The sequence below is a fragment of the Prinia subflava genome, chromosome Z, assembly GCF_021018805.1.
Source record: "Prinia subflava isolate CZ2003 ecotype Zambia chromosome Z, Cam_Psub_1.2, whole genome shotgun sequence".
NCBI classification, from domain to species: Eukaryota; Metazoa; Chordata; class Aves; order Passeriformes; family Cisticolidae; genus Prinia; species Prinia subflava.
Genome location: NC_086283.1, coordinates 49,521,135 through 49,547,095, shown reverse-complemented (window position 1 = coordinate 49,547,095; position 25,961 = coordinate 49,521,135). Strand labels below are relative to the sequence as shown.

Genomic DNA, 25,961 nt, shown 5'->3' with positions numbered 1-25,961 from the left:
AATGCATGTAATGATTGTAATAATAATTGTATTAGTTATGATACCTTGCTTGCTTCAATGTGTGCAGAGATTAATTAATAAAGCCATCAAGGGGGTGTTCTTGGTTGATACAGAAGGGGGAGATCTAGGAATACACAAGACAGAGAGTCAAACAGACTTGATTAGCATAGCTGGTTTGATGACCAAGGTGCCATGGCAGGAACCAACAGAACTGTGAAAATTACAGGAGATGGGATTACACCTGCTTACGGGAAGAGAGAAGATTTAATCAACTTCTGCAAGCAAAGGATTGTTGTAAAATGCGTGAGTTTTCTGTGTGTGATTTTAAATCTGATTATTGTAGTAAAAATTATTAACCTGTTTGAAATAGTATATAAGCTTTTGGGAAACCTGAGTAAAATCGAACTCTGATCACCGAATCAGTCTTCCTGTCTCTCAGTCATCCCCAATAATTAGCAGAGTAAAGTAACATTTCACTGAGCACAACTAGAGAAGTGAACTGAGAGAAGGGAACTGAGACACTTTTATGTATCAGGATTTTTATTCTGTAATACTCTGCATCACTTACATGTGTAAGAGAGAAGCACGGTACCGACCAGTAAAACTGGTCCTAGAGAAAAAGGTCCCTTTTAACTTTTTCTTTCAGATGAACTGCTTGTCCTCAGTTTTCCCAGGGAACATCCTACAGACTTTCTGCAGTGCATGATGCTGGCTTACAGTTTGCTTCCAGGGAATAAGGAAAACCACTCTGGCAATTCTTGACAGCAGGGACATATCTTTTTGTTTGGTGGGACCTATAGATATGTCGTTTCCAACCTTTTTGATTTGCTATCCCTTCCTTATGTTGCTAAAAAAAGCCCACAGAAGGGTTTACATTAGATCTTCCAGCAACTTTGGACAAAATAATATTATTTTGGATATGAGCAGTTATGAGAGCCCAGAGGACAGATTACATATTTCCTGCTGGTCTGGTGGGGCAAGAGCCTTCTGGTGTCTCAATCTATTTGTGTTAACCCCTTCCAACATGCTGACTGCCACCAGCAGCAAGCCCATTTGTGCTAAGGAACAGACAGAAAAGACTTGAAGGGGAACTGCCAATATTTTGTCAGCATGACCATCCATTTTGCCATCCTTTAAAGTCTTCAAAAGGCATATGCCAACTTTTCTCCTGTTGTGATTATTGCAATGCCAGAGACTATGACAGTGGCAACATCAGCTACCTGAAAGGCGGTTGTAGCCAGCTGGAGCTTGGCCTCTTCTCCGAGGCAGTGACAGGACAAGTGCACACAGCCTCAAGCTGCACCTGCAGACATTCAGGTTTGGATGGCAGGAAGAATTTCTTCCTCAGAAGGGTTGTCAAGCATTGCAATGGGCTTCCCAGGGCACTGGTGGAGTCACCATCCCTGGAAGTGTTCAGGAAACAACTGGATGTGGCTGTGGTTTAGTTGACAAGTTGGTGATCAGTCAAAGGTTGGACTCAACAATCTTGGAGATCTTTTCCAAACTTAATGATTCTCTGGTTTTCTAATTCTTTGATTCCAGAAGTAGGTTTCTCTGTGTCTGGACTATCAAAACCTAATCCACCGCACCAAGTGCAGTTATTTTCAGCTTGTACAATATCCCTGTGCATGTGGGGTGTGTGCTTAAAAAGAAAACATTCCTCTCTCACTCACTTTGAGCAAGGAATTTGTTTCCATTCCTTGTGCATTCCTACAGAGGCATGAAATCCAAAGTGCACCTGACCCTTTTTTGATTCCAACAATCCATTTTATATTCTGAACTTGCTAATTCATTTAGTCAGTACACTTTCCCTATCACATCCTTTTTGCTCTACTGCTATCAGTGCTGTTCTGTCAAGTGATGAATCTTTCTCTGCTGTCCAGGAAGTCAGAATGAATTCCAGAGACCCAAACAGGGTATTAGTTTGTCATGACTTCAGTAAGCCCTCTTAGCTGCCTGTGGCATTAGGTCTCTTCACCAGATCGAAGCTGTGGTGCTTCAGAATGCTTTCATGAAGGACTGAGGTGAAATGGTGAGAAATATTCTTTTTGCGATGCGCTGTGGCGGTGTCTTTCCACGTTTATGTTTGTATGTGTGCATGGGCAAAGGTGGCACAACAACCCTGGGAATTTTTTGGCATGTGGACATTCTGGTCCTGGACTATCAATTGCCTGCTCATTTTGTCCTGTCTGATTTGAGACTTGCACACAAAATGTCACTTTTTAATTTAAGTAGTAAGTTAGTGCAAGTATTTTCCTTTTGTTTCTTAAATTACCTTTTCAGTAGAATAAAAGTATTACAGACCAAGCAATACAGTCTGAGGAGCACAAAAATAATTTGCAAATGGAATCTCAGATGGGTTGAAGAAACCTGTTAGAAAAGTAGCTGCCTAACTGAATAAACAAAATTAAATCAGAAAAGATTTTGGCTTGCATGTTGGGTTGGGCCTTAATGACAGATTCTCCACACAGAGAGTTAAGTTGAACTCTGGTTGTTTTCATTTTGGCAGATATTGGCCTATTTCCGTTCTTTCCCAGCCACTTTTAAGCCACTGAATTCCTCCCGCACCTTGGCTTCCCACTCCAGCTGCTGGTGATGGGAGCAGTAGGGAGGGATAGCACAGCTGCATGAGCTGCAGGGCCACATGTGCCAGGAAAAGGCCAGACAGCAGTGCTGGGGAACTGCAGCCCTGCTCCGGGCTGCTGCATGTTTGTACACACATGGCAGACATAGGAGTGAGGTTTAGCTGGAACAATGAACCAAGAAGCAAATATTACTGTATGCCATCTCTCAAACCATTGATTGCTATCTCAGCTGGGTGCTCATACCAAGCTTTCCTTTTACCTTATCTCATAAAAAGCACCAAGCTTGCTTGGCACGTGGGATTTTGACATGGAAAATTTTACGTCTGTGGGAATAGAAATTCAGCATGCAAAACCCCTCATAGATCTGCTCTGCAGCAAGGAGCTGACACTGTTAATCCCACTGGAACACATGTGGTGTACTAAATTTTTACGGTTGATGTTGGTGTTTGGTGTGACAACTAGCATTGATGAGTGAAAATAGAGCACTAGTGATGAAAAAAGTGGCTGGGGAAACCACGGTAACCTACTCCTCACACACAAAATCTGTCGTGACGGGACTGTCCGTGCGTGAGGCACAGCGCCGGGGCATGTAGAAGAATTTTTAGAAGAGCGAGGTCATGATTTATTGATAGGGGGTTTGAACAATCCCTGCTACCAGGGAACAGTATGAGAGTCTGTACTGTTCCTGTGCTGGTCTCGTAAACCTTGAATTAGTAAGAAAGTAGCAATTGTAATAATTTAGTGTGCCTTTGCACGGATGCTTCCTCACGGATGCTGAATACGTGTAACAACTTGCTAGGCCTTCTCATGGATGTAGAAAACAGAATGCTATTCATAAGGTAGAACAAAAGGTAAACTAGATGCCAAAAAACATGGACCAATGAACAATCATTTAATGTATATGTATATGTACTTTTAGCCAATCACCAACTGTTTAGCTGTGCTTGCTTTCCTCTCTGTAACCTGATAAAAGGAGTATACCAGGAATAAACAGCAGAGATCAAAGCTAATCATATTGATGCCTGTTTGAAAGGATGCTCTGCTCCTTTCTCGCAACAGGGGCACTGTTGCCATGAGGTTTTTTCCTGTATGTCAAGTGCTCATATTGAAAGAGCATGTGCAGCTTCTCTCACGCTTGTTAATGTAAACACTGGCTATGTTTAGCTAACTGTCTCCCATTGTTTACATATTACTAGATGGGAGGAGAAAGGTGATGGACAGTTTGACCAGTGGTGATTAGGAGGTGGGAAATGTCCTCCAATGGATGGACATTATAGAAGATGTATATAAGTTACTTTGTAAATAAACTGCAGGGGTTCCTGCCTCCTGCTCGGATCTGCTCACAACCCAGAAAATGTCTCCTGAGTCCCTCTCTTATCGTCAGGATCAGCTGCAGCAGGGGCACTGCACAGCTTCAGCGCGGGCTGACGAGGAAGGCAATCTTCCCATGGAGTGCAGGATTTCGGGGTTCTGATTGCCGCTCCTGCGCTGGGCTGCCAGCGCACAAAGCCTCCTCGAGCACCGGTGCCTCCTCCCCAGGCTTCCTGCAGTGCCTTTGCTGACTGGGTGCAGTCAGCCAGGCTGGAGGCAGGCTCAGCTGGTGTTACAAAGCAATCCTGTCCAAAAGAAAGAAAAAAGACAAAGGCCAAAGCAGAAAGGAAGTATTAGTTCCCAGGCTGAGTTCCTCACAGGTGGAGGCAGGATTCCTCTGGTTCCCAGAAGGATGCAGAAACAGGACACAGGGACACTATGTGCCCCTTCACCTGCATCTCCAGGACCTTGCTATTGCAGGCCAAAGTAGCACAAATTGTCTTCAGCCTTTTATCCAGGTGTCTTCGGCTTGTTGGGATTTTTCCTGTGACAACAGCCAGGGAATGCTGCTTGCTGTCAAAGGGCTTTGTTCCTTCCAGGAAGCTCCGAAGACTCACTTGGGTTCCTCCTTTCTAAAACATGGCCTGGTTAATTGCCAAAAAAATGAGCAGTGTAAGCCATTCCTCGGCACATGCCAATCCCTCCAAGACATTCTGATTCCAGTGGGGTTCAGGCCCAAGGGTTGTTCTCAAGAGCACAAAAGTTCTCGGTTTCAGCAGCAAGACAAGAGCAGGCAGCTTGGCAGGCCTCTGCCATCTCAAGCACTCACTTGCCTTCCAAATTCCTCTGCTTCCTCTAGCCATGGGCGTAAGTCCTGTTCTTGACCTGCTGTCTTCTCCTGTTCCCCGTGAGACTGGCACCTGTCTGCTCCTTCCCGTGGCACGTTGTGGGGAGGTATGGAATGAAATGACAGAGGAGAATTTCACAGAACCTGCACTTGGTATCGTTTGCCCCGTTTGGTGCTTGCAACTATCCGCAGCAGACATGGACTTTGCAGTTGTGTGAGCTATGTGCTCCAGAAAAGACAAGACTAAGTTAGCTCAGGAAAACCAGGATCAATTCACTCAGCTCCTGCAAGCCAGAAATGAGAGTGCAGCAAATGACTGAAAAATGCAGTGCTATGCAGCACGTCGTATCCACCATGGGCAGGATAGAGATTTCCAACCCACATGCATGGAGGAATCTGACTTTGCAGGTTTCCCCCAAGCCAAAGGCAGTGGGTTTTGGCAAAGGCACTGGGACCTTAGTGTTGGACAGAGAACATTTTCAAGAGAAGGGCTGACTTGGGAGCTGAGGGAAGCAGAGAGAATGGGCAAATGTGCCCATGGATGCATCCACACTGTGAAGGTCTCTCCAAGGGCAGTCCCTACCATGGACAGAACATGGGCACTGCTCCCTGCAGAGGACATGTCCCTGCCATATTGACCACACAAACGCTGTTCAGTGTCATACAAACACATATGGGTGGTTTGTTGCTCAGCTTTTTTTCCCCACTAAGGTATCCTTCTTCCTTCAGCACGCCTTACAGTGTGCTAGTTGGTGTTAGCCATGCAGTGAATGGATAGGAATGACAGGCATTCCAATTTAGGGAACTTTCCAGGATATTATTAAAGCACAGTTTCCCTTTGAGAATTTAAGCAAGTGTTCTTGAATTTAGTCAGAAGCAGTGGTGGCCAAAGGGCACGTTTTCTTGGGTTTCCTCACATCCCGGTTCTTTTTCAGTGTTCAGCTTGGTATACAGGGGGTATGGGCTCGGTGTCTGTTTTGTGTTACTTTTGATCCTCTGTCACCGCGAGCCTAGCTAGATAAGGACACTCAGGAGACAGAGGTCTGGGTTCAAACAGAGCAGCAGGCAGGAGAGCCCACCCTTAGTTTATTCTTCCTATTACATACCTCTCACAAGGTGACCATGGATTGGAGGGTGGTTATTCCACCTCTCACCCACATTGGTCAAGGAGGCTGTCATTCAACCTCCCCTTCTCTTGGAGAAGGAATCCATAACAAGGGCAGTATTTACAAAACACGATCTTGTGTTTACATTTACGAGTGTGAGAAGCTGCACACTTCCACTTTAATATGTACGCTCAGCAAATTAGGAAATCTCAGGGCAACAATCCTCTGAGCTATGGGTGACGGACTGCAAGGGGGTTTTGTGCTCCTTTGGGACAGAGGAGAACTTTCTGGGCTTTCTTTTGCATCAGAGGAGGTTGGGTTGCTATGCATAAGTTCACAGAGCAACCCATAGAAGCTGCTATTGTGATGTCAGTGGAGGGCTGCCACATCACAGTGCTGTCAAGACGAGGTTGCCCTGGTGCACGCAAGGCATCAGCGCCCAGAGCAGCTCTTGGCGTGCTCGTTGCAGGAGGATTGCCTTGACGGAGCTGTTCTCAGGCAACAGTTTGTGCCCTGACAAGGGAGTCTGTTTCTTTTGCCTGCTGTTGCACAAGTCTGTGGACTTGTGTAGGCATTGTTTTTTTTTTTTCCCCTGCGGTTGTAGGGTGTACGGACACGTGCCGGTGTCCTTTTTTATTTTCGTTGTTTTTTGAACAGTCTGGGGACTTGGGAAGGTGTCTTTTGTTTTCACCTCTTTCTTGGACAGTCCGTGGATTACAACGGGTGTCCTTTTGTGTCCCTTTTTCCTTGCGCAGTCTGGGGACTTGTGCAAGTGGGTTTTTTTTTCCGTTTTTGTTTTCTGACCCACGGACTGGAGCAGCCCTGCTGAAACGATGGAGCGAGTCCGTAGAGCAGTCAGCAGGGCTTTTTCATCAGTGTCATCCCGCAGATTTTTGAATGGTCTGAGACGTAAGTCGAAGTTTATCCCTTGGGGCAGCACATTGAGAGCAAAGTGCCATAAAGGTGCCATTGTGTTGGTAGAGCTTCTGCCAACAGCTTCGGCTAAAAAGAGGGTGTCTCTTGCCCAGCAGGCTGTGGACAACTTCCAAAATTCAGGCTAGGAGAGCTTTGCAGGTGTCCTTCTAAAAACTGTGCGGTTCTCTCCAGAACTGAGGGAAAGCAGCTTTTTTCTGTGCTCCATCCTTAAAGGATGCGCCTGTTGAACTGGACCCTCTCTGTGTGCTACAAGAGCCATTGGCTTTGGGCTGAAGGGCCGAGTGCCAAGCCGTCTTGTGTGTGCGCCTGAAGCCCACAGCTGGGCTTGTGCTGTGTCTGAACAGAACTGCAAGCACTAAGAGGCATTTGGAGAAAGCTTTTGTGGGGAATTGTTCACAGCAACCACAAGGGACATGCTGCATGCATTTTACAAAAAGAAAATTAAAGCCCAGGAAAGAGAGGAGAAACAAGCCACTTTAGCTGTAGCGTGGACAATGAGCTACAATGTAGGCCCTGAGTGCTGAGGAACAATTTGCATTTTCCCGGCCAAATTTCTTAACAGAAACTTGGCCGGCAAGAGGTTGACACAGCCTAGGGTATTGGCCTGCAGTCTTGCTTGCTGTGCTAAAGAAGTGTTGCTCTGGGAGGGATGCTGTGAAAGGAAAATGCCCTCTGCTTGGGTGATCTTATTCTGTGGGCTTCCTCAGCACAGACAGTTTTGTAACATCACCTGGTTCATTTTCCCTTCCACCTGCAGGTCGCCTCAGAGGTGGAAGGAGTCAAGGCCGTGGTTCGGTGAGTGGGATGGGCACCCTTGACATTCCTGGTGTCTGAGGATTGTGGAGCAAGCTGTGGGCTTGGTCTGTTGTAGTTGAGAGCCAGCCTGGCAGGTTGAAAGGAAGCACGCGTCAATGTCTGCATGAGCACTACCAAAAGCATTCCATCAGTTTCCTCCTTTTCCGCTGAAGAGCTTTTAACTAATGAAAGTCAAGTTTTGCAGACAGGAGGCTGTACGTTGATTGTAGCCAGGCTGAAATATCTCCTTCGGAAGCATATGCAGTCCCATCCAAACATTAGTGTCATCAGCCCCCTTGAATTCAGTTTTAATGACTGAGGACCCCACTTGTATCCAAATCCATGACTTGTCCTTACCACAGCTGGGGATAGAGCTCAGGACAAAGAAGGTTCTAAACGCCAGGTTATTCTCTGTCCCTCACGCTGCTGTCTGTCTGCAGAGCACCACAGCACCAGCAGAAGAACCTCCTCTGGCTCGCTCTCTTCCTCCAGAGGCTAAAGAGGAGGCAAAGGACAACTTACCTGCACGTGCTGTCAGTCCAGGGCCGGAGCATCTGGAACCAGTAAGTGGCAGCTTTGGTTGGTACAGTGCCAAGCTTTGGTGCAGCGCAGAGCTGCAGGTCTGTGATCAGGCAGCACTTGCCCTTTGTGGCTGAAGATGCTGAGGGCTGGAGTGCTGCCATGACCTGGCTCTTCAGCCCGTCCACTGACAGGTGGGAAACGGGATCTGAACTTCCACACGCAGGCATCATTTTCCTGGCATTGTGACAGGCACTGTGAACTTCCCTTGGTGTCAGATAAGCGGCAGCAGGATGTCCTTTAGTGCTACTGGTGTGAAAGTGAGCCCCTTTGTGCACAGTGTCTGTGCAGGCTCCTGTTGTCAGCGCACAGAGTGGTCCCAAGGCGCAGTTCACAGCCTTGTGGGGTAGGGAGGAGGCACCGTTGCCTGCAGGGACCTGCCCCTCTCCCTGCCCTAGCTAGGCAGCCACAGTCACTGCTTCCAGGACAGCCTTAACCTTGACATGACCCAAGTTTGCTGAGAAGAATCCTGAGCAGCTGTGCATGGCAGAGACAAGGTCTGTCTCTGAAGGTCTGCAATGCAGTTCCTCTTGGCTGCTCTGTAAGGCCTGAAATCCTGAGGGGAAGCCAGTTGACCACAGGCAAGCAGGGAAATGTTCCTTGCTTCTCTTCAGACGCTTACAGAGCAAGCCAAGGCTTAGTCGCTTACCCACATCAACACCCCCACACACCAGCTTTTGTCTTCACGTGAGCTGTGTCTCTGCTTCTCAAAGCTCTCAGGAGCCAACATCCCTACTCCCTACTGTTTGTTTGTGCTTTTTCCCTGCCCATTCCTTGCAGGCCCCAGCAGGAGAGATTCTTGCCAGTCAGGACTGCTGGGCCCAGGCAGGAGAGGCGGAGCAGCAGGAGAGCATGGATAGAGTGTGCGAAGCCCGGGATTTCAGGTGTGTGCTAAGCTTTCTCACTATCTCTGGGCAGGGGTGGGCATTGCTGGGCTTTAGGAGTCCCCGTGTCAAAGAACAAATTGGCTTCTCATCATTTGACTTGCTCAGCACAGTCGGGGTAGGGCAGCCCGTGGGCAGGTCCGGCTGCTGAGCCACCTAGAGCATTGCTGCCTCCTGGGACTGGCTCCTGGAACCTTGACAAAAAGCACTGAGAACTGGACCAGAGTAAAAGCAGGGGAGGTCCAGGCTGGGCTTGAGGGCAGCAAAGGCAATTGAACTGCAAAGGCAATCGTGCAGCAGAAGAAGCACCTCAGAGAGCTTGTGCAGATCCCAGCCCTGGAAATTTGGAAGCCCCAGCTGGATAGAGCCTTGAGCAGCCTGTCCAGATGCCATAGCTGACACCAAGTGCTTGGAGCTGAAGACTGGGCTAGAGGCTTCCTGGGGTCCCTGCCGGCCTAAACCATCTTGGGATCTCTTCATTATTGGATTGCAAATGTGTACCCATCTCCTCCTCAAGCTGTAGCTTGCAGGCTCTTTCCTTGTTCCCCTAGTGAAAGCAAGAGTAGTTGTGAGAGCACTCATCTGGACTTGCCAAGCGTGTCTTAGCCAAAGACAACTTTTACAAGTCCAGTATCAGTCCACTGTATCAGAGAGCAGCATAAGACCTAGCAGGCAGGAAGCTGTTAAGCTTTCTGGAAGTACCTGGCTTTTGGCTTCTGGAAGCTGGTTTTACTTTCTCATTGCTACAGACTCTTTCACCTGCACAAATGACAAAGAGACATGCTGGTCTAGGGAGGGCATTGCAGCATTCTCTTGAGGTGGAACTAGAGGGCTGTTGGAAGCCCCTGAGCCTGCCCTATGTGGGACATGGTATGAAGCTGTGGTTTTTGCAAGGAGACTGTGTTGCTATTAAAGGCTTATTTGTCTGTCCCTTGGCGTAGATGGGAGCAGTTGTCTGCCCTTGAGAGAAAGCACCACTCCTCGCTAGCCCGGGCCTTTGAAACGTCAGCAGAGACAGCGGAGGAATTGCAGCCTCACAGGGATCTGCTGAAGGAAGAGGTTCCTCTGGCGGTGCCAAAGGTACGCTCACCTTATTCCTAGGCAGCACTTGTGGGAGAGGGGACTGCCGCCCTAGCAAGACCACCCCAAATGCTGCTGCTGGCAGCAAGCTAAGACCGAGACTGTGTTGTTGTTGTTGTTGTTCCTCTTGGAAAATGGTGCCCCCCTTGCTTCCAGGTTTGCCGCCCACAGGGGCCGTCCCCCAGGGTTCTGGAGAGGCTGCTCCAGGAGTCCTCTCGCCAAGGGGACACGCTGTCCCAGGTGTGCAGAGAGGAAACGGTGCTGGCACAAGAGAAGGCTGCCCTGGAAGCCCAGCTGCCAGGCACGGAGCGGAAGCTACGAGGCCTTTCCAAGCAGCTGGTAGAGACCAGGTAAAGGCAGGGAGGAGAATCTGGATGAGGCATTATTGAAGGTCTGTAATTACAAAGGTGGTAAGCGTTCTATCAGGATTGATTGCCTCCTGTGTGCTCTCCGGATGTTTCTCTGACAGAGACGTGGAGAGACATGAGAAAAATGAAACAATGAGAAAAATACCTGAATGTTATTTTTCTGACAGCTCAAGCTCTCAAAGCTCTTCTTGGGAGCCTGCTTGGGACCCTTTGCACATTCCTATGGCAAATGCAACTTGGCACTGAATTGAATACCAGGGAAACCATGCAGATGTTTGCTGAAATGGAAGTTTCTATCTGGTTTTGGTTTCTCCTTCAGTGCACGTGAACATCAATCTTTCCTTGCCAAGTAGTTTACATGGTATTTTCAGAATTCAATGCTCTTATATGTGATTGCTGTGAGTAGGGTGCTGACCCTTTGGTGAAGCTGGAGGGTCATGCTGAAAATCTTGAGAGTCTTCTGAGCTAACTCTGGTGAAGTATGGTGCAGGACCTAGAGCTGCTTACTAGCAGCAGCAGCAGGGAAAGGTCTTGTGAATCTTGACAGTGTCTGGGGATTCTTGCTGAGCACTGATGCTTGCGCCCTTGTCCACCCATCGCTGTAACCCGTCAAGGTGCCTTTGTCTGGTCCCACTTCCTTTTTAAAAAGTGCGCAGACATTTGTGCACTGCTGGCTTAGTTAGCCCTAAATCAAGGTAGCAAGTGCTCTTGTTCATGAACTTCCAGTAACTGAAATGGCAAGATATCTGTCCCTCCTCCCAAGCAGTTCTTGTTCAGATGAAAGCCTTGTTCTGGTTTCCTACTCATGCTGCCAGAAGCCGGAGTTTTCATGCATAGTTCAGTGCATTCCTTTAGTCCCTTTTACTTAGACAGCGTCTGGAAAACAAAGAACCTCTAGGTAGACAATGAATAGCTTTAAACTTTGACAAGTCACCAAGGAACTCACTGTGTTCTGTTGCCCTGCTAAGTGACTTGGAAGTTCTTGATGAACTCAGGGCTGGGAGCAGAGGCTGGGCTTTTGCTCATTGGCCGAGACTTTGTGGGCACAGCCACCCATGTGGTGGATACGTCCCATGTGGGATACGTCACGCAACAGCAATTTGAGCTTTGGCTGCTGAGATCAAACTCAGCTGGGCTTTCTGTCCTGGGCAAGGTCATGAGGAAAGGCTACCCAATCACCTGGTGGCGCCTGCTTTGCTATTTTGAGTGGCAGAAATAGTCTTGCTGTATCTGAGTTTCCATGTAAGCCATTTTCCATCATCAGGTATAGGGATCTGAAGGTACATCTTACTGGAAAAAGTGCCCCTGGGCGTCAGGAACAATTTCTCTTCATCTTCACAACTTGTAGGTCAGTGAAGGAGAGCCTGCAAAGCAGCCTGCAGGCGGCTCAGCGGCGCATCTCGGAGCTGGAGATGGCCAGGAGCTGTCTGGAAGGCCAAGTTCGCACAGCCACGCAGGCCAAGGAGGTGATACTTGGTGAGAGCCTCGTGCGCTTTGTTTCTGGTGATTGCCCTGCCTAGAGCAATTGCTTTGTAGCCAGCTCTGTCTGCAGCGCTTCTGAGGAGTGAAGGAGCTGGGCGCAGGTCCCTCCTTGCCTGAAACTGAAAGGGCTTAAGGTCAGTAGAGTGCTCTGCTTGGGGAGTCTCTGACTTGCCCTTTGCCATCTTTGCAGAGGATGTGAGGGGCCTTGGTCGTGAGCTGCAAGCTGTAAGATCTCTCAGCAAGCAGCAATGTGAAGAAATGGCCCAACAGCTCCGCAGGATGGAAGAGCAGTACATCAAGGCTCTCAGACTCTGGCAATCTGCTCAGGAAGAGGAAAAAAGGAAGCTCCAGGAAAACTTGGTAAGAAACAATACGCACCTGAAGTTTTCAGGCTAGCTGGGTGGGCAGGCTTAGCAGAAGAGCAGCCTGAGGATGGGACATGGCTGCAAGCATGTGCTGTAGGCTACATGTTGCTGGGCCAGGCAGCAGAGGGCTTCAAGGAATCATACCTGAAGGCCTGTGAAGACGTAGAGGATGGTGCTGGGACAGTAAATGCAGCTACAGCTTCAGGATGGGCAAAAGTCAAGTTCCCCAGGAGGCTGGGTGGTCACCACCCAAGGCATGGCAGCAAAGGAGCAGGATCTTCCCCACAGCCTCGTGCCATGCAGCCAACTGCTGCTGACCTCGCTGCCAACTGCGGTCCCAGCAGCGGGGTTCCCTGCTTTCTGTCCTTCCACAGTGGACGCACATCTTCCCTTTGGGCTTGAAACATATGCCACAGGTCCCTGTTGCTGGCCTGTCTTGTGACTAGGGCGTTGGGGTGCTGGCCCCCTCCTTGTCCTGCAGTCCACCTGCAGCTTTTCCTTGATCAAAAGGCAGAGGAACTTTGAGAAGAGAGGCTCAGAAAATAGGCCGAAATGCTGAGGAGAGAGGGGCCAGGAAACAGGCAGCCATCAGAACAGGGAAGGAAGGTGGCATCTCCTTTCCTTTCACTTGCTGACCCTCCTGCTAAGTTTCTGGTTAAGACAGGAGTGCTGGAGGGCACAAAGACAGTACTGTGAACTCTTCAGGTCGGGGGTTGTGGAAGGGATGAGGCTTCCATTTTTTTCTTTGGAGAGCATAGCTGGGACTTCATCTGGATATGTCTCTTCCCCTCGGCAGGAGAGACAGCTGGAACAACAGCGTTTGGAGGCGCAGCAGCAGCTGGAGGAACAGGCAAACCTCGTGGCAGAGGTACAGGGGGAGCAGGAGAAAAGGCTGCTTGACATGAAGCAGGAAGCTGTCATCATAGAAGCAGAATAAGCAATCATACGAAACAGAGCCAGTCAAAAGGCAAAGAGTGTGAAAAGAGAGTTTGTGTGTTGTATTGGACTCCTGTGAGCTCCTTAATGGCTCTGCTTCTCTGCACAATGTCTGTCTGGGTGGGATTGTGTCTTAGCTAGGCCTTGGTAAACTCAAGAATGAGAACAGAATACTCTTGGAGAGCATGAGCACATCAATGTTGCTTGCCACACAAGTGGTGTGTGGGAAGTTTAACGCGGTCTTCTCTTCCTTTCTGTGCAGCTCCAGCATCAGAAGGCTGCTGTCTTAACCAGAATGCATCAGATGGAGAGAAAGCTAATCCGAAGCCAGCAGCAAGTCGAGCAGCTGAGGCTGGAGCTGAGTAAGGAGCGGGAGAATGGGCAGGTGAGCCTGACCAGCCAGGTAGCAGAGGGAAGGGCAGGAATGGCGCCATGGACTATAGATCTCAGGCGAGGGAAGGCAAGGACTACTGCAGGCACTGGATGCACAGAGGCAGGTGCTAGTAAGATTTTTCCTGACACAATATCAAGGACAAGCTACAGCAAGCTCAGAGGGAGATGAAGGCAATGGAGAAGAGACACAAAGAAGAAATGGAAAGGATGCGCAGGATCCAGCTGCAGTACAGGCTGTGTGAACAAAAGCAGGTGAGTGGAAGAGCAGTAGGCACTGCACTCATGCAACAAGGGGTCTCTCCTCTTCTCACCTTTCCCCTGCACAGCAGCAGGTAGATGGAGGCAATACTCTGTGTTCTCCACGGCAGCTGGTCACAAGGACTCTTACTGGGCCACTGAATCTCAGCGGCTGCCGTGGGCAGCAGGGCTAATGCTTTGGCCAGTGGGCCGGCAATGCTGTGAATGTATTTCTGCTGTCCACAAAGTGCTGGCTTTGTATTTTGAGAGGTCTGTTCAGGTGAACGTGGTGACCCACACAGATTCCGAACAAGTTGTCCCTGTCCATGGTGAATGCAGTGCTGAGAAGAGGGTGAAATTTCAAGTTGCTTTTTCCCTTTCACAGTCTCTACTATGGCTGGCTGTGCCAAGCTGTAGTCTCTGACTGCTTGTTTGGGTTGGATTTGAGGTGGAAGAGTTGACAGCTCAGCTTGCAGCCTTACACCAGTGTTGTTCCAAAGGGCTTCCCTTTGAAATGGGCTGTCTGGGGAATCTCTGCCAGCCACCTTTCTGACACAAATTAATTTCTTGTCCCAGATGGACACAGGCTCTGCAGCAGCGTCCTCCAAAGAAGGAGTCTCCCCTCTGCAGCCTGAAAACTCGAGCATGGACAGTTCATGCTGGTCAAGCCAGGAGAGAGAGAAGCAATGCCTGAAGATGCTGAGTACGTCCTGTGGATTTCCTGTGCAATGGAGCAGTGTGTTGTGTGTGTGCCTCAGCATCAGCTGTACCACATCTTCCTCCTCACCCCAGTGTCACATCGACATTCTGGACTCCCTACAGAAGCCATTGTTGTGCTTGGATGCAGCCGGGGAGCTCGTGGGGCATTCCTTTTGCCTCTGAGGGCAGCTGGGAGTGGGTGGGCTTTGCCTGAGCTTCCCTGTGCGGGAAAGGCAAAAGCAGGGATTGTTTCCCAAACCACAGAAGGCTGTGACCTAGCAAATGACCCAGTGAACACAGTGTGTGTGCTAGTGTGGCCAAAGTGATCAGCACAGTTGGCTTCCTGGATTCCCTTTAGACTCCTGACTTGTCACTGGTCCTTGGAGACCAAATCCTTCTGAGAAGTTGATTGGCTGTGGGGCTGGTTTCATACTGGGGTTGTTTTTAGGACTGGTATTACTTCTACGATTCCTTCTTGGTTGTGATGAGAATTCTACAGTTTGGTTAACCCAACCTCCTTGAAAAGAACATCAGGTACATCTTGAAAAGTCACATCAATGTGGCACGGTCAGACAAAACTGCCCTGCAGGCAATTCTCAGGAGGAAGCCTGCAGCCCCTCTGCAGCACATTCCTCCAGTACGGGGCACTTTGTCACGGTTAATGCCCAGCCAGTGAATACTCTTGGAATACTAAGCATCGGCCTCAATACTCTAGGAAAGCACACCAAGGCCTTGGCGACTCTGCAGTAAAACTCAGCTGGTTCTTTTAACTGGCAAGGGCTGGCAGTGCAGGGCTGTCAGAGAATAACCGGTGAGGTAAAGAGAGCCTGCTTTACTCAGTGTCTGCCATCAACTCTTGGGACAGAGGGTGGATTGATCTACTCCTCCGTGGGTCTGAACTCTGAGACAACCATCTTCTGTCTCGAGTGGTGTCAACAAGCTTGTGATGGAGCTCGGTCTGGCTGTGGCTTCTTCACAGTGGTTGTCAGTGGCCATTCATGGGCTTTGCCAAGCTTTTAGTCATACCTGCCCTGCCGCTGACGGCTGATGTGTCTGCAGAGGCTGGAGCCTTCCTTAGCTGGGAGGTTTCAGCTGCCGCCACGGTGCTGCAGCTTTGCCTGGACTCGTGAAAGGATCAGCGCCTCCTTTGGGCAGCTGTGTGTGTCACGGCAGCGCCTGAGGAGCGGCGCTGTCCTTGTGACCCGTCTCGGCCGTGCCCGTTTGGGAAGATGGGGCACGTGGGCCGTGTTCAGGAGGCCGAGCCCAGTGCTGGTGCCTGCTGCCTCCCAGGCTGAAGACAAGGAGTTGTAGTTCTTCACTAAATGGGAATGGGCAAAGTCATCTTTGGAACTTAGGCTGCTCATAAAGGAAGAGAGTCCTAATTCTTACAGCCATTGTTCTTGGTGATGGCATGAGCTGCTGTTCTCTAAAACTGGCAAGGCATTCTTTAGGCAAACTGCTGAGAGGTAGAGAAGTGCCCTCCTCTCCTGGAATTCACTTTGCAATATTCTTTCTGCTCTGCAAAAAGCAGCTGTTGATAAAAATTCACCCCAGATCCCAGGGGGCATTTAAACTCTGAAAGTATGAAACCTTTTGTGGAATCTCACAAGAGAGTGTTTCTCCCCAAGAAAAGGAAGGGTCATGATTTTTCAGCCCTCCTTCCCTTTGTAGATTGCAATCACTTGCCTTGGTGCCTGTTCCTTTCTGATCTCTGTGTGCTCTGAAGGTTTCTCCCTGGGCTTAGTTTGCTCTCAAGGTAAACCTGCAAAGGAGTATGGAGAATCAGACTGTGTGCAGGCCGTGTGTGTTTCAGAGCTGCCTGGCTTGCTGGGGCTGCTGCTGTTGTTGTTCTTGTTGATGTCACTGTAAGGCAACCGACCATGAATTGCTCAGAGCCTCACAGAGTGGAGCTGAGTTTCAGAGCTCCTAGAAGTCAGTATCTCTCTTTTGAAGTTTGCTTCTTGCATTTTGTTTCTTTCAGGGAGCATTGTGAGCATGGCAGATCCAGCAGAGAAATACACTGGCTGGCAACATATTGGCAGTGGGTGAGTGCAGCCACACTTCCTTCTACACAACTATGGGCCAGGTATTTTGGTGGTGCAGTATCAAGTGGGAAGTCAGGCAAGCTGCAAGCATCTTCAGAGCCCGGCTTTAGATTGTCCCTGTCTCAGTACTGATCACATGGCATCATCAAAGATAACTGGATGCTGCCAAAGTCTTGCCTGCTTTAGGGAGCAGCACCTGGAAGCCCTCCTGTCCCTCAAGCGTGTGGCACCAGTTTGCTTGTTTTCCTAGGAAACTTGGTTTTGTATGAGTCAAAGTAAGACGGCCACACTAAGGAAGGAAGCAAAACCTGAGAGAGAGCTTCCCTCCTGATAGCTGTCAGATAACAGCTGTTTTCTTTCCAAAATCTTGCTGAAAACAATATTCAGTGGTCAGGACACTAAGAAGGGCTGTGTGGTGTTGCCTGAGTTTAACGGATAGAATCAAGAGAGAGGTGAGAAGGCCCAACAGGCCTACGTGTTTCATTGCCTGGAAAGGCACGCCACACGCACAGACACAGAAAGGAAAAGGCAAAGAAAACCCCCACATCCATATTCTAGTGTGTCCTTTGGAGATTTGTAGCAGCCCTTTTTTTTCCTGTTGGACGCCTCTTTTCTCTTGCACACGCTGCACGGCAGAGGGCTGCTGGGCTGCTGTGCCATTGGCTGAAGAGTAGATGACCTCTGGTGTTTTAGAGATGCTTCAGGCAGCAGAGAGCTCCCTCCTGGGCTGCCTTTTGCTTCTCAGCACTGAACAGCTTCTCTGTTCTCACCGCTGTCCTTTTTGTAGGGCTTTTGGCACCGTTTCTAAGGCCTTGGATGCTGCCAGGGGACAACAGGTAAGTGCCAACAGCCCATGCAGATTTTGCATCTCATTTCCCCTGGGATGGGATCTGTGGCCAGAGCTTTGGGCCGCCTGTCTATGCTACAAAGGCTGTCCCGCAGAAGCAGGCTGCAAAATGCATCTTGGACAGGCTTTGTCCTTCTTACCTAGCTGAATGGATGCAAGGACAGCAGTGGTGTTTTTCTGAGGACACACTGGCTTGGACTTACTGGCTAAATATGCATAGATTAGCTGATGGCAACAGCCCTCATTTTTGGACCAATTCCTCTTAAGCCCAGGTTCAGACACAGATAGGATTTCCCATTGTTTTCCATCACGTGGTGCAGTTTGAAAATATAATGCAAGACCTAAAGAAGGAAAGATCTCGTCTGGAGTGCAGTTTGGCATTTCAGTCCTAGGTAACCTGGTACACACACCCACACATATACATACACACACACACAGACAAAGACATCAGTGTGAAGAAGTTGATGAAGAGCTTTGAATAATACAACCTTGTGTTGGTCCTGTGTCAGTGACATGCCATTACAGAGCTGCTGCTTGTACTGAACAGACACGATGGTGTCTTGGAGAGTCCCACTGTTCTTTGGGGCTAAAAGTTCAGAGTCCTGAATTCTCATTGGTGGCTCTCAGCAAATACTACTCCATTGTCCTGGAGTAGTTCCTGATCCACCTGCAGTGCTGCGCTCAAGAACTGCACTTGGAGGCACTGCACTACAAGGCATTCTGTAAGCCCTAAAGCCCATTTCAACCTGGTGTGTATCCATAATGTACCACAGAAAGGATTCTTCATTTTTAAACCCACTACATAATTACAAGTCTAGAGCGTGGTGAAGAACGTTCTTCAGAGATGCAAAATCCAAACTGAAGAAGTTGGGATGTGCTAGAATTGCAACTTTGCTTTGAGTCGCCTTGGAGTTCTTTTCTGGACAGCATTTTCTCCTTCATGTCTGTCTGTATTTACTTTGGCGCACAATCAAGAATGGCAGCAGTTTCTGAAGTGCTGGTCAAAGCCCCTAGAAATGCTAACGTGTTATCTGCGGTTTCAATTTCTTTTCACAGCAGCAACATTGCTTTTGGCTAGCAAAAGGTGTGTAAGCGATAAACAAAGTCTATTTGAGAAGTCTGTGGGTGCAGAGAGTGTTGTTAGCATTTTGTGGTTGATGGTTTGGATTCCCTTTTTACCCAGGTGACAAGGCGTCCAGGCTCATGAGCGCACGGGAGAAAGAGGCTCATGTAATGTGTGCTCCTAACAGCTTTCAACATCATTGTAGGTGGCCATAAAAGAACTTAATCTCCAGCACCAGGGTGTCGAGGAAGTGTTAAAAGAAATCCTGGTCTTGAAAGAAAAAAGACACCCCAATATTGTCACCTACCTACAAAGGTAAATAGTTCTGGTGTTGTTCTGGGAATGTTCGTTTGCATACATGCAAGGCACAGATTGCAAAGCTCTTTCCTCACTGGCTCAAAAGCGATCTTTCTATTGCAGCAATCCACTCCTGTAAGAGACGTGGGAGGAGATTGCATTTTGTCCCCAGGAATGGTTCCTGGCATAAAGAGCTTGGAGACTGTTCTTAGAAATCTGGCTCTCTTACTAAGCCAGCAGCCTGTATGTTCACTGGCTGCATGTTCTTTTGCTGTTTTGGGGCATGAATTTTTCCAAGTGTCAGAGGAGAAGTGCTGACAAAGCATCACAGCAATGATTTGCCTTGCCATGTTCCCACTCTTTTCCATTGCTATGCATGCCAAAAGACTAGACTAGGAGACACAGAATTTGCCAGGTTTGAAATTGGTTTTCCTGTTTTTGACTGTCCTTTATTCAAGAATTCCCAAAGGGTGTCCACAGTGCTGCACACCCACTTGCCCAAGGCAAAAGCTCTGAACACTTGTGTCTCCTTGTTGCTGGAATTAAGGGTGCAATTTGTGTATGAAGATGATGAAGCAGCTGCTGGGATGTGTCTGCTTCCAGATTTATCTTTGCCTCCCAAAACAGCCTTTTTTGCCTGCTTGCCACCTGAACCGTCTCCTTTTTTGTGGACGTGTCTTCCCCATTTAGACAGCACAGATTGCAAGCACTGGATAGCCTAGGTGGAGCGTGTCTTCATTTCATTCCATCTTCATTTAGCAGTGACCTGGAAGCAAAACTCAACTGTAGGCTTTTCTTCCGTACGGCAATTTAGCTTTGCACATTCAGCTCCACGCTGTTGTTTTCCTCTTCCAGCTACCTTGTCAATGGGGCTGTCCTGCTGGTGCTGGAGTACATGGACGGAGGCTCTTTAGCTGAGGTTGTCAGAAAGAAAAGGATGGATGTAGGACACATAGCAACAGTCTGTCGCGAGGTAAGGAATCCTGCTTGTGCTTGGGATGGCTTGGATGGGCTTGTCCTTTGAAAGCTCTGCTGAGTGATTCCATGTTCAGAGCTTTCTTTCTGTCTTGCTCTTATGCTTCAGAGAAGCAAGAGCATCTGGATGGAACTGTCTGCCAGTGTCCCTGCCCTTACTATAGTCTGTTCTTTACGCTTCTCTACCATTGTTGAACTCTCTGTCTCCTTTTCCTTTGTATTTTCTCTTCTGTGCTTTGCCTCTCCAAGCCTTTGCCCACAATCTTTCTGCACTGACTTCTTTGCCTGTAAATGCAAAGGTGTCCGAGTTTGAGACCAACGGCAAAGCCAAAGGGAGACTCATCTCTCACAGGTCTCAGCTTCAAGGGATGGCATGGCACCCCCATGGTGCTTGCTGCTGAAAACTGACTCATCAGCTACTTCCAAATCTGCTGTGGAGGCAGCCATCAAACGCTTGTCCTCCAGTCTCCCGCCCGACAGTGATCCCCTTGGTACCTAAGGCAGGGACTTTTCCTCTTTTGGAAAACCCTCCTTTGTCCTTGGGATGGGGAGAACATATCCACCGGAGCAGCGGTATTCTGACTGGCTTTGCAGGGGACAGACTCCTGCAACGACGGATGTTTGCCCCTCAGAAACAAAGATGCCTTCCCTTGGAAAGATCCTGCTCTCCTGGGGTTGCAGCAGCAAGCTCTTCCTCTTGCCAGCACTCAGTGTTCCTGTGGGATCTGTGAATCTTCATGAGCAGTTTCCTTTTGTGTGTGATGAATTCAGATCAGGCTAACTTTTGGCCTCCTCTTTCTTTTTTCTCTCTCAGTGCCTGCAAGGCCTGGCTTTCCTTCATGCCAACCAGGTGATCCACAGGGACATCAAAAGTGACAACATCCTTCTGAGCCGGGATGGCGCCGTCAAGTTGGGTGAGTGTTCTTGGTCAGGCGCAGCACTCCGGGGAGGAGCTGGGCTGGGGCTGCTTTTGTTTGGCTGCCAGGTGCCAGCAGTGGAGCTGCTGACAGTGCAGGGATCACTGCTGCGAGCTCAGGGTGCGGCTGGAAGGTGCTGAGTGGGGCTGAGAGGAACAAGGTGTCCAGAGTAACTTTGGTTTGTGTGTGCTCCTTCCAAAGGGAGAGAGTTACAGTGTAAACCTTCATGTGAATGAGGAAAAGCCAAGGTGGGAATCGTGGCAGGTTTGTTAAGGGGACAACTCTCAATTTTCTTGGCTGCAGTCCTGAGGAAAGAGAGCACAGCTGCTTTTCCAGCAAGATTGAGCACTGCATTGTGAGACTTGGAGTGAGAAACCCTTTTCCTTGGTTTCCTCTTTGAAGCAGTGTTTGTTTTTCTCCTCAGCTGATTTTGGCCTCTGTACTTGGCTCACCCCTGAGCACAGTAAACGGAAGTCCGTGGTCGGCACCCCTCGCTGGATGGCACCCGAGGTGGTGAGAGGAGAGCCATACGGCCCCAAAGTGGACATCTGGTCCCTTGGCATCGTAGGAATACACATGGCCAAAAGAGAGACTCCTTACATTCGTCTAAACAGTGCCAGGGTAAGGTGCAAGTACGCTCAGGTACCGGTGTCCTTCTGGTCTGTCTCCATTAGACAAAATCCCATGCCCACAGCTTCAACTGGTTCCACCAAGGCCCACTTTGAAAAAAGGTCCCTGGGGCTCTCATGAGCTGTCAAGGCAAGGCCTCTTGCAGGTTGCAATAACTGGGGCTGCACCAGAGCCTTTTGTCTTTTGGGAGAGCAGGCTCATCTCTAATGGTCTGCTAGGCAAAAAATTGCCACTGCAGACTGGAGCTTGAAATACGGCGTCTAGGTGAGCACTTAAGGATATGGAAGAAACAGGAAGGCTCTCATGTTTCCTTTCCTTCAGGCTATGTATCTGATAAGCACGCAGGGGGCACCAGATGTGCACACGCTCAGGCTGCCCGCTGCCTTGCGTGACTTTCTGTGCTGCTGCCTGCAGATGGATGTGGACAGGCGAGGCTCTGCCAAGGAACTTCTGCAGGTACGATGCAAAGAGGCTGCAGGCCCACCAGCTCTTCCCTTGCACAAACTCCAGGACATCAGATGGGCCCCCTGTAGTGATCTCTGCTCTGGGTGCTTTTCAAATGGAAACCAAGTGGGATCCAAGACTGACTGAGGTTAGATGGGACCAGTGAAGGTCATCTAGTCCAAACTGCCTGCCACTGGCAAGGACATGCTCAAGGAGATCAGGTTGCTCAGAGCCCCATCCAACCTGACCTTGAATGTTGCCAGGGGTGGAGCACCTGCAAGCTCTCTGGGCAGCCTGTGCCCCTGTTTCAGCACTCCCCTGGAAAACAGTTTCCACCTTCAGAGCCAATCTGAATCCACTCTCTTTGAGCTTAAAAGCAGTCCCCTTTGTCCTCTTGCAATTGGCCCTGCTAATAGATGTGTCCCTATCTTTCTTCTAAGCCCCTTCCAAGATTGAAAGGTCTCCTTGGGGCTTGCCCTTCTGCAGGCTAAACAAGCCCAAGTGTCTTAGGTAATCCTCAGAGGAGAGCTCGCAACTTGTGGTCATTTCTGAGGCCCCCTTTTGCTCTTGGCTGCTGTATTCAGGTTTAGCTGCTAGCCAAGGCAGTGAACTATTGCAGTGCTGGGGGTGGAGGCCTGCAGTGGGGCTTGAAGAACTCAAGGAAAGCAGTCCCTGCCAAGCGGTTCTACACTGGTCTGTGGCAAGGCAAGGGCTGTGTGGAGCTGCCTGTGAGCCTCAGAGTGCACCCAGCTTGTCGCTCCTGGCCCACTCTTAGAGGTTCCTGCCAGCCAAACAGGGACAGCTGAGCAGGATTTGTGCCAGCCCCATGTGCTGCCTGGCCCGGTCAAGTAGATGAGAACCTCTGCGGCTTTGCTGCCAGTTTTTGTGGCAGACAAGGAGCTGGTGAACGGGCCACTTCCTTGGCTGTCCCAGCTGTGAAGGAAGATGCCAGCCAGCACAGGAGGGGAAGGGCATGCCAAGGAAGACATTGCTCTGCCTGCAAGCCAGAGCTGAGTCCATCTGCGCTCTGCCGTTTGTGTCTGTCTGTGTTTCTGGGTGCTAGAGGAATCCAGCTTGACCCTGATAGAAGCTCAGTTTGGAAAAGGATGCTTTCCTTTCTCCTTTGGCTCTTTACTTTCAATTTCTTTTGTTTTTTCCCTTTGGACAGCATCCATTTCTCAAATTAGCGGAGCCTCTCTTCAGCCTCTTCTGGCAGCCTGATTGCTGTCATCCCTGCAGCAAAGTAGTGCAGGCAGCACAAGGACACCTCATGAGTTGGAGAAAAGAGCCTCTGAGGACAGGAAGAAATCTTGAGGAGAGAGGGGCCAGGAAACAGGCAGCCATCAGAGCGGGAAAGGAAAGGTGGCATCTCCTTTTCTCCCACTTGCTCATCCTCCTTCTAAATTTCTGCTTAGGACAGCATTGCTGGGGGTCACAAAGTCACTATTAATGTCACTACTGTGGTCTCACACAGACATTCTGGACTCCCTACAGAAGCCGTTGTTGTGCAGCCGGGGAGCTCGTGGGGCATTCCTTTTGCCTCTGAGGGCAGCTGGGAGTGGGTGGGCTTTGCCTGAGCTTCCCTGTGCAGGAAAGGCAAAAGCAGGGATTATTTCCCAAACCACAGAAGGCTGTGACCTAGCAAATGACCCAGTGAACACAGTGTGTGTGCTAGTGTGGCCAAAGTGATCAGCACAGTTGGCTTCCTGGATCCCCTTTCAAATTCTCCAACCAGTGGAGACAAAATCTTTCAGAGAAATTGGCTGTGGGGCTGCTTTCATACTGGTGTTGTTTTTATGATTGGTAGTACTTGTACTATTCCTTCTACAGATCACATGGACCCCTGCCATGTAAGTCTCCACTCCAGGTGCTTTTCAAATTAAAACAAAGGAAAGCTGCAGTGAAGCAACTGAGGAAGAGGAGATGACCAGGAGCAGTTCGGGATTTCCTTCTCCAATGCCAGCTTGGAGATGGACTCAGAATAAAAATCCTAGAAACCCCCAAGCTCTGTTGGAGGGGTTTGGATTGCCCCCTTGGTCACCTTATCTGTTGCGGTGTGCGTTTCCCAGGATGCGCTGCCAGCATTGGGGTGCGTCACATTCCCCCCGGGGAGACTCTTTCTCCCCGCTCAGGAACTCCGACGGTCTCAGCGGTTGCTTTTGGGGTGCAGAGATGAAGCAGAGGCGAGACGGGTCTTGGGGTAAACTGAGGAGATTTATTAAAGGTACAACTGAAGAATAAAAACTAAAAGCTGAACCCCAAGGACCGGGAGCACATGTCTTGCCGTGGATTTTATAGACAGGGCAATACAAAGCAAACAACCAATGAGAATGCACTCAGGGAGGAGTCCAAGGCAGGGATACAGAACGAAATCCAATGGGAATAGCAAAAGCAGTGTAACGATACAAAACAGCAAATGATATATTGAGCGAGGGAAGATTGGCAAGGAAAATACTAGCAACAGAGGCAGGGATACAGAGAATTGACACACAATGGCATGTATAATTTAAATCATAACACACAAATGAAATAGAAAGCTAGCCTGAAAACTCAAAGCAAAAACCCACACCACAACACATCATTGCAGCATGTTTTGCCTAACAAACTAGAACAAGCTAAACTGAGTCACTCCTTTTTCACCAAAATGCTGGGGCCTTGGTAAGACTTTTCAGATTAACTCCAGCACAAGCCTCTAATATCATTTCTATATGCCCTGACTGCCAGTATTGCTCCCTTCCTAATGTGAACACAGGGGTCATTCCAAGAGGTCTACAAAGCCTACAGATTTGGCAAACAGATGTGACACACATTCCTGAATCTGGCCGCTTGAAATTTGTGCATGCTTCTATTGATGCCTTTTCAGGTGCTCTGTTTGCCTCAGCTCCCACGGGAGAGACAGGGAGAGACACTTGATGTCATTTTGCTGCTGCCTTTGCCACCTTAGGAATTCCACAACAGATTAAGACAGATAATGGCCCACATACATTTCCTGTAGAACTGCAAACTTCTTCTCCTTATGGGCTATCACTCACCAAAGGGGCATACCTCACTCACCCACAGGACAATCAATTATAGAACGGACCCGGCGCCCATGGCGTTCTCAAACGTCTTCTGGTACAACAAAAGGGGGGAGCTGGGGACACTCCTGCTGAAAGATTATGCAAAGACCTGTATGTTTTTAATGTCTTGAATTGTTCAGTGGCAGACTTAAATCCCCTCAAGTTATTGAACTTGCTACTGTTGTCAGAGCTTTTCAAAATTTTTCTGTTCTTTTTAATCTAGTAAGAGATTCAGTTTATGTTGCAAAATTGTGAGGCCTCAGCCCTGAAAAAAAGTGTAAAAAACCTGGAAACAGATGATAGATTTGAATTGCTGAATAAACGCCTAAGAAGCTAAAGACTCCATAAATAGATTAGAAATTTAGTTAAAACAAGCTTATATGTATTAAGCATTATATTATGTATTGTTATAATTATTCCGTATATTTTACTGTGTATTTAAACTAAAAGTAAAATTTGGATCTTGGCTAGATAACCTGTTTAGTGGCTAAGGTCTGACATCTTGGCTAAAAGACTTTCTTAGGATAGGAATGCATGTAATGATTGTAATAATAATTGTATTAGTTATGATACCTTGCTTGCTTCAATGTGTGCAGAGATTAATTAATAAAGCCATCAAGGGGGTGTTCTTGGTTGATACAGAAGGGGGAGATCTAGGAATACACAAGACAGAGAGTCAAACAGACTTGATTAGCATAGCTGGTTTGATGACCAAGGTGCCATGGCAGGAACCAACAGAACTGTGAAAATTACAGGAGATGGGATTACACCTGCTTACGGGAAGAGAGAAGATTTAATCAACTTCTGCAAGCAAAGGATTGTTGTAAAATGCGTGAGTTTTCTGTGTGTGATTTTAAATCTGATTATTGTAGTAAAAATTATTAACCTGTTTGAAATAGTATATAAGCTTTTGGGAAACCTGAGTAAAATCGAACTCTGATCGCCGAATCAGTCTTCCTGTCTCTCAGTCATCCCCAATAATTAGCAGAGTAAAGTAACATTTCACTGAGCACAACTAGAGAAGTGAACTGAGAGAAGGGAACTGAGACACTTTTATGTATCAGGATTTTTATTCTGTAAT

General features: G+C 48.7%; 3 protein-coding genes across 3 annotated transcripts; all 3 read left to right on the top strand.

The window, feature by feature from the left end:
• The first annotated feature begins 1,452 nt into the window (after positions 1–1,452).
• Positions 1,453–13,275, top strand: LOC134564518 (ciliary rootlet coiled-coil protein 2-like). Its single transcript, XM_063423412.1, has 7 exons — positions 1,453–8,143; positions 8,940–9,043; positions 9,985–10,123; positions 10,280–10,473; positions 11,840–11,967; positions 12,164–12,333; positions 13,135–13,275. Exons 1-7 carry the CDS (start codon positions 7,892–7,894, stop codon positions 13,273–13,275), a joined length of 1,128 nt encoding a protein of 375 aa, XP_063279482.1. The 5' UTR covers positions 1,453–7,891.
• Positions 13,276–13,596: 321 nt separating this feature from the next.
• LOC134564455 (serine/threonine-protein kinase PAK 3-like) lies at positions 13,597–17,294 on the top strand. Its single transcript, XM_063423317.1, has 3 exons — positions 13,597–13,919; positions 14,481–14,607; positions 16,585–17,294. Exons 1-3 carry the CDS (start codon positions 13,833–13,835, stop codon positions 16,650–16,652), a joined length of 282 nt encoding a protein of 93 aa, XP_063279387.1. The 5' UTR covers positions 13,597–13,832; the 3' UTR covers positions 16,653–17,294.
• On the top strand, positions 16,681–25,885 carry LOC134564517 (serine/threonine-protein kinase PAK 3-like). The gene is made up of 9 exons (XM_063423411.1): positions 16,681–16,724; positions 17,436–17,484; positions 18,764–18,873; positions 19,711–19,828; positions 20,645–20,744; positions 21,172–21,368; positions 21,699–21,833; positions 22,990–23,183; positions 23,652–25,885. The coding sequence occupies exons 1-9, from the start codon at positions 16,681–16,683 to the stop codon at positions 23,746–23,748; spliced, it is 1,044 nt and encodes a 347-aa protein (XP_063279481.1). The 3' UTR covers positions 23,749–25,885.
• The last annotated feature ends 76 nt before the right edge of the window (positions 25,886–25,961 follow it).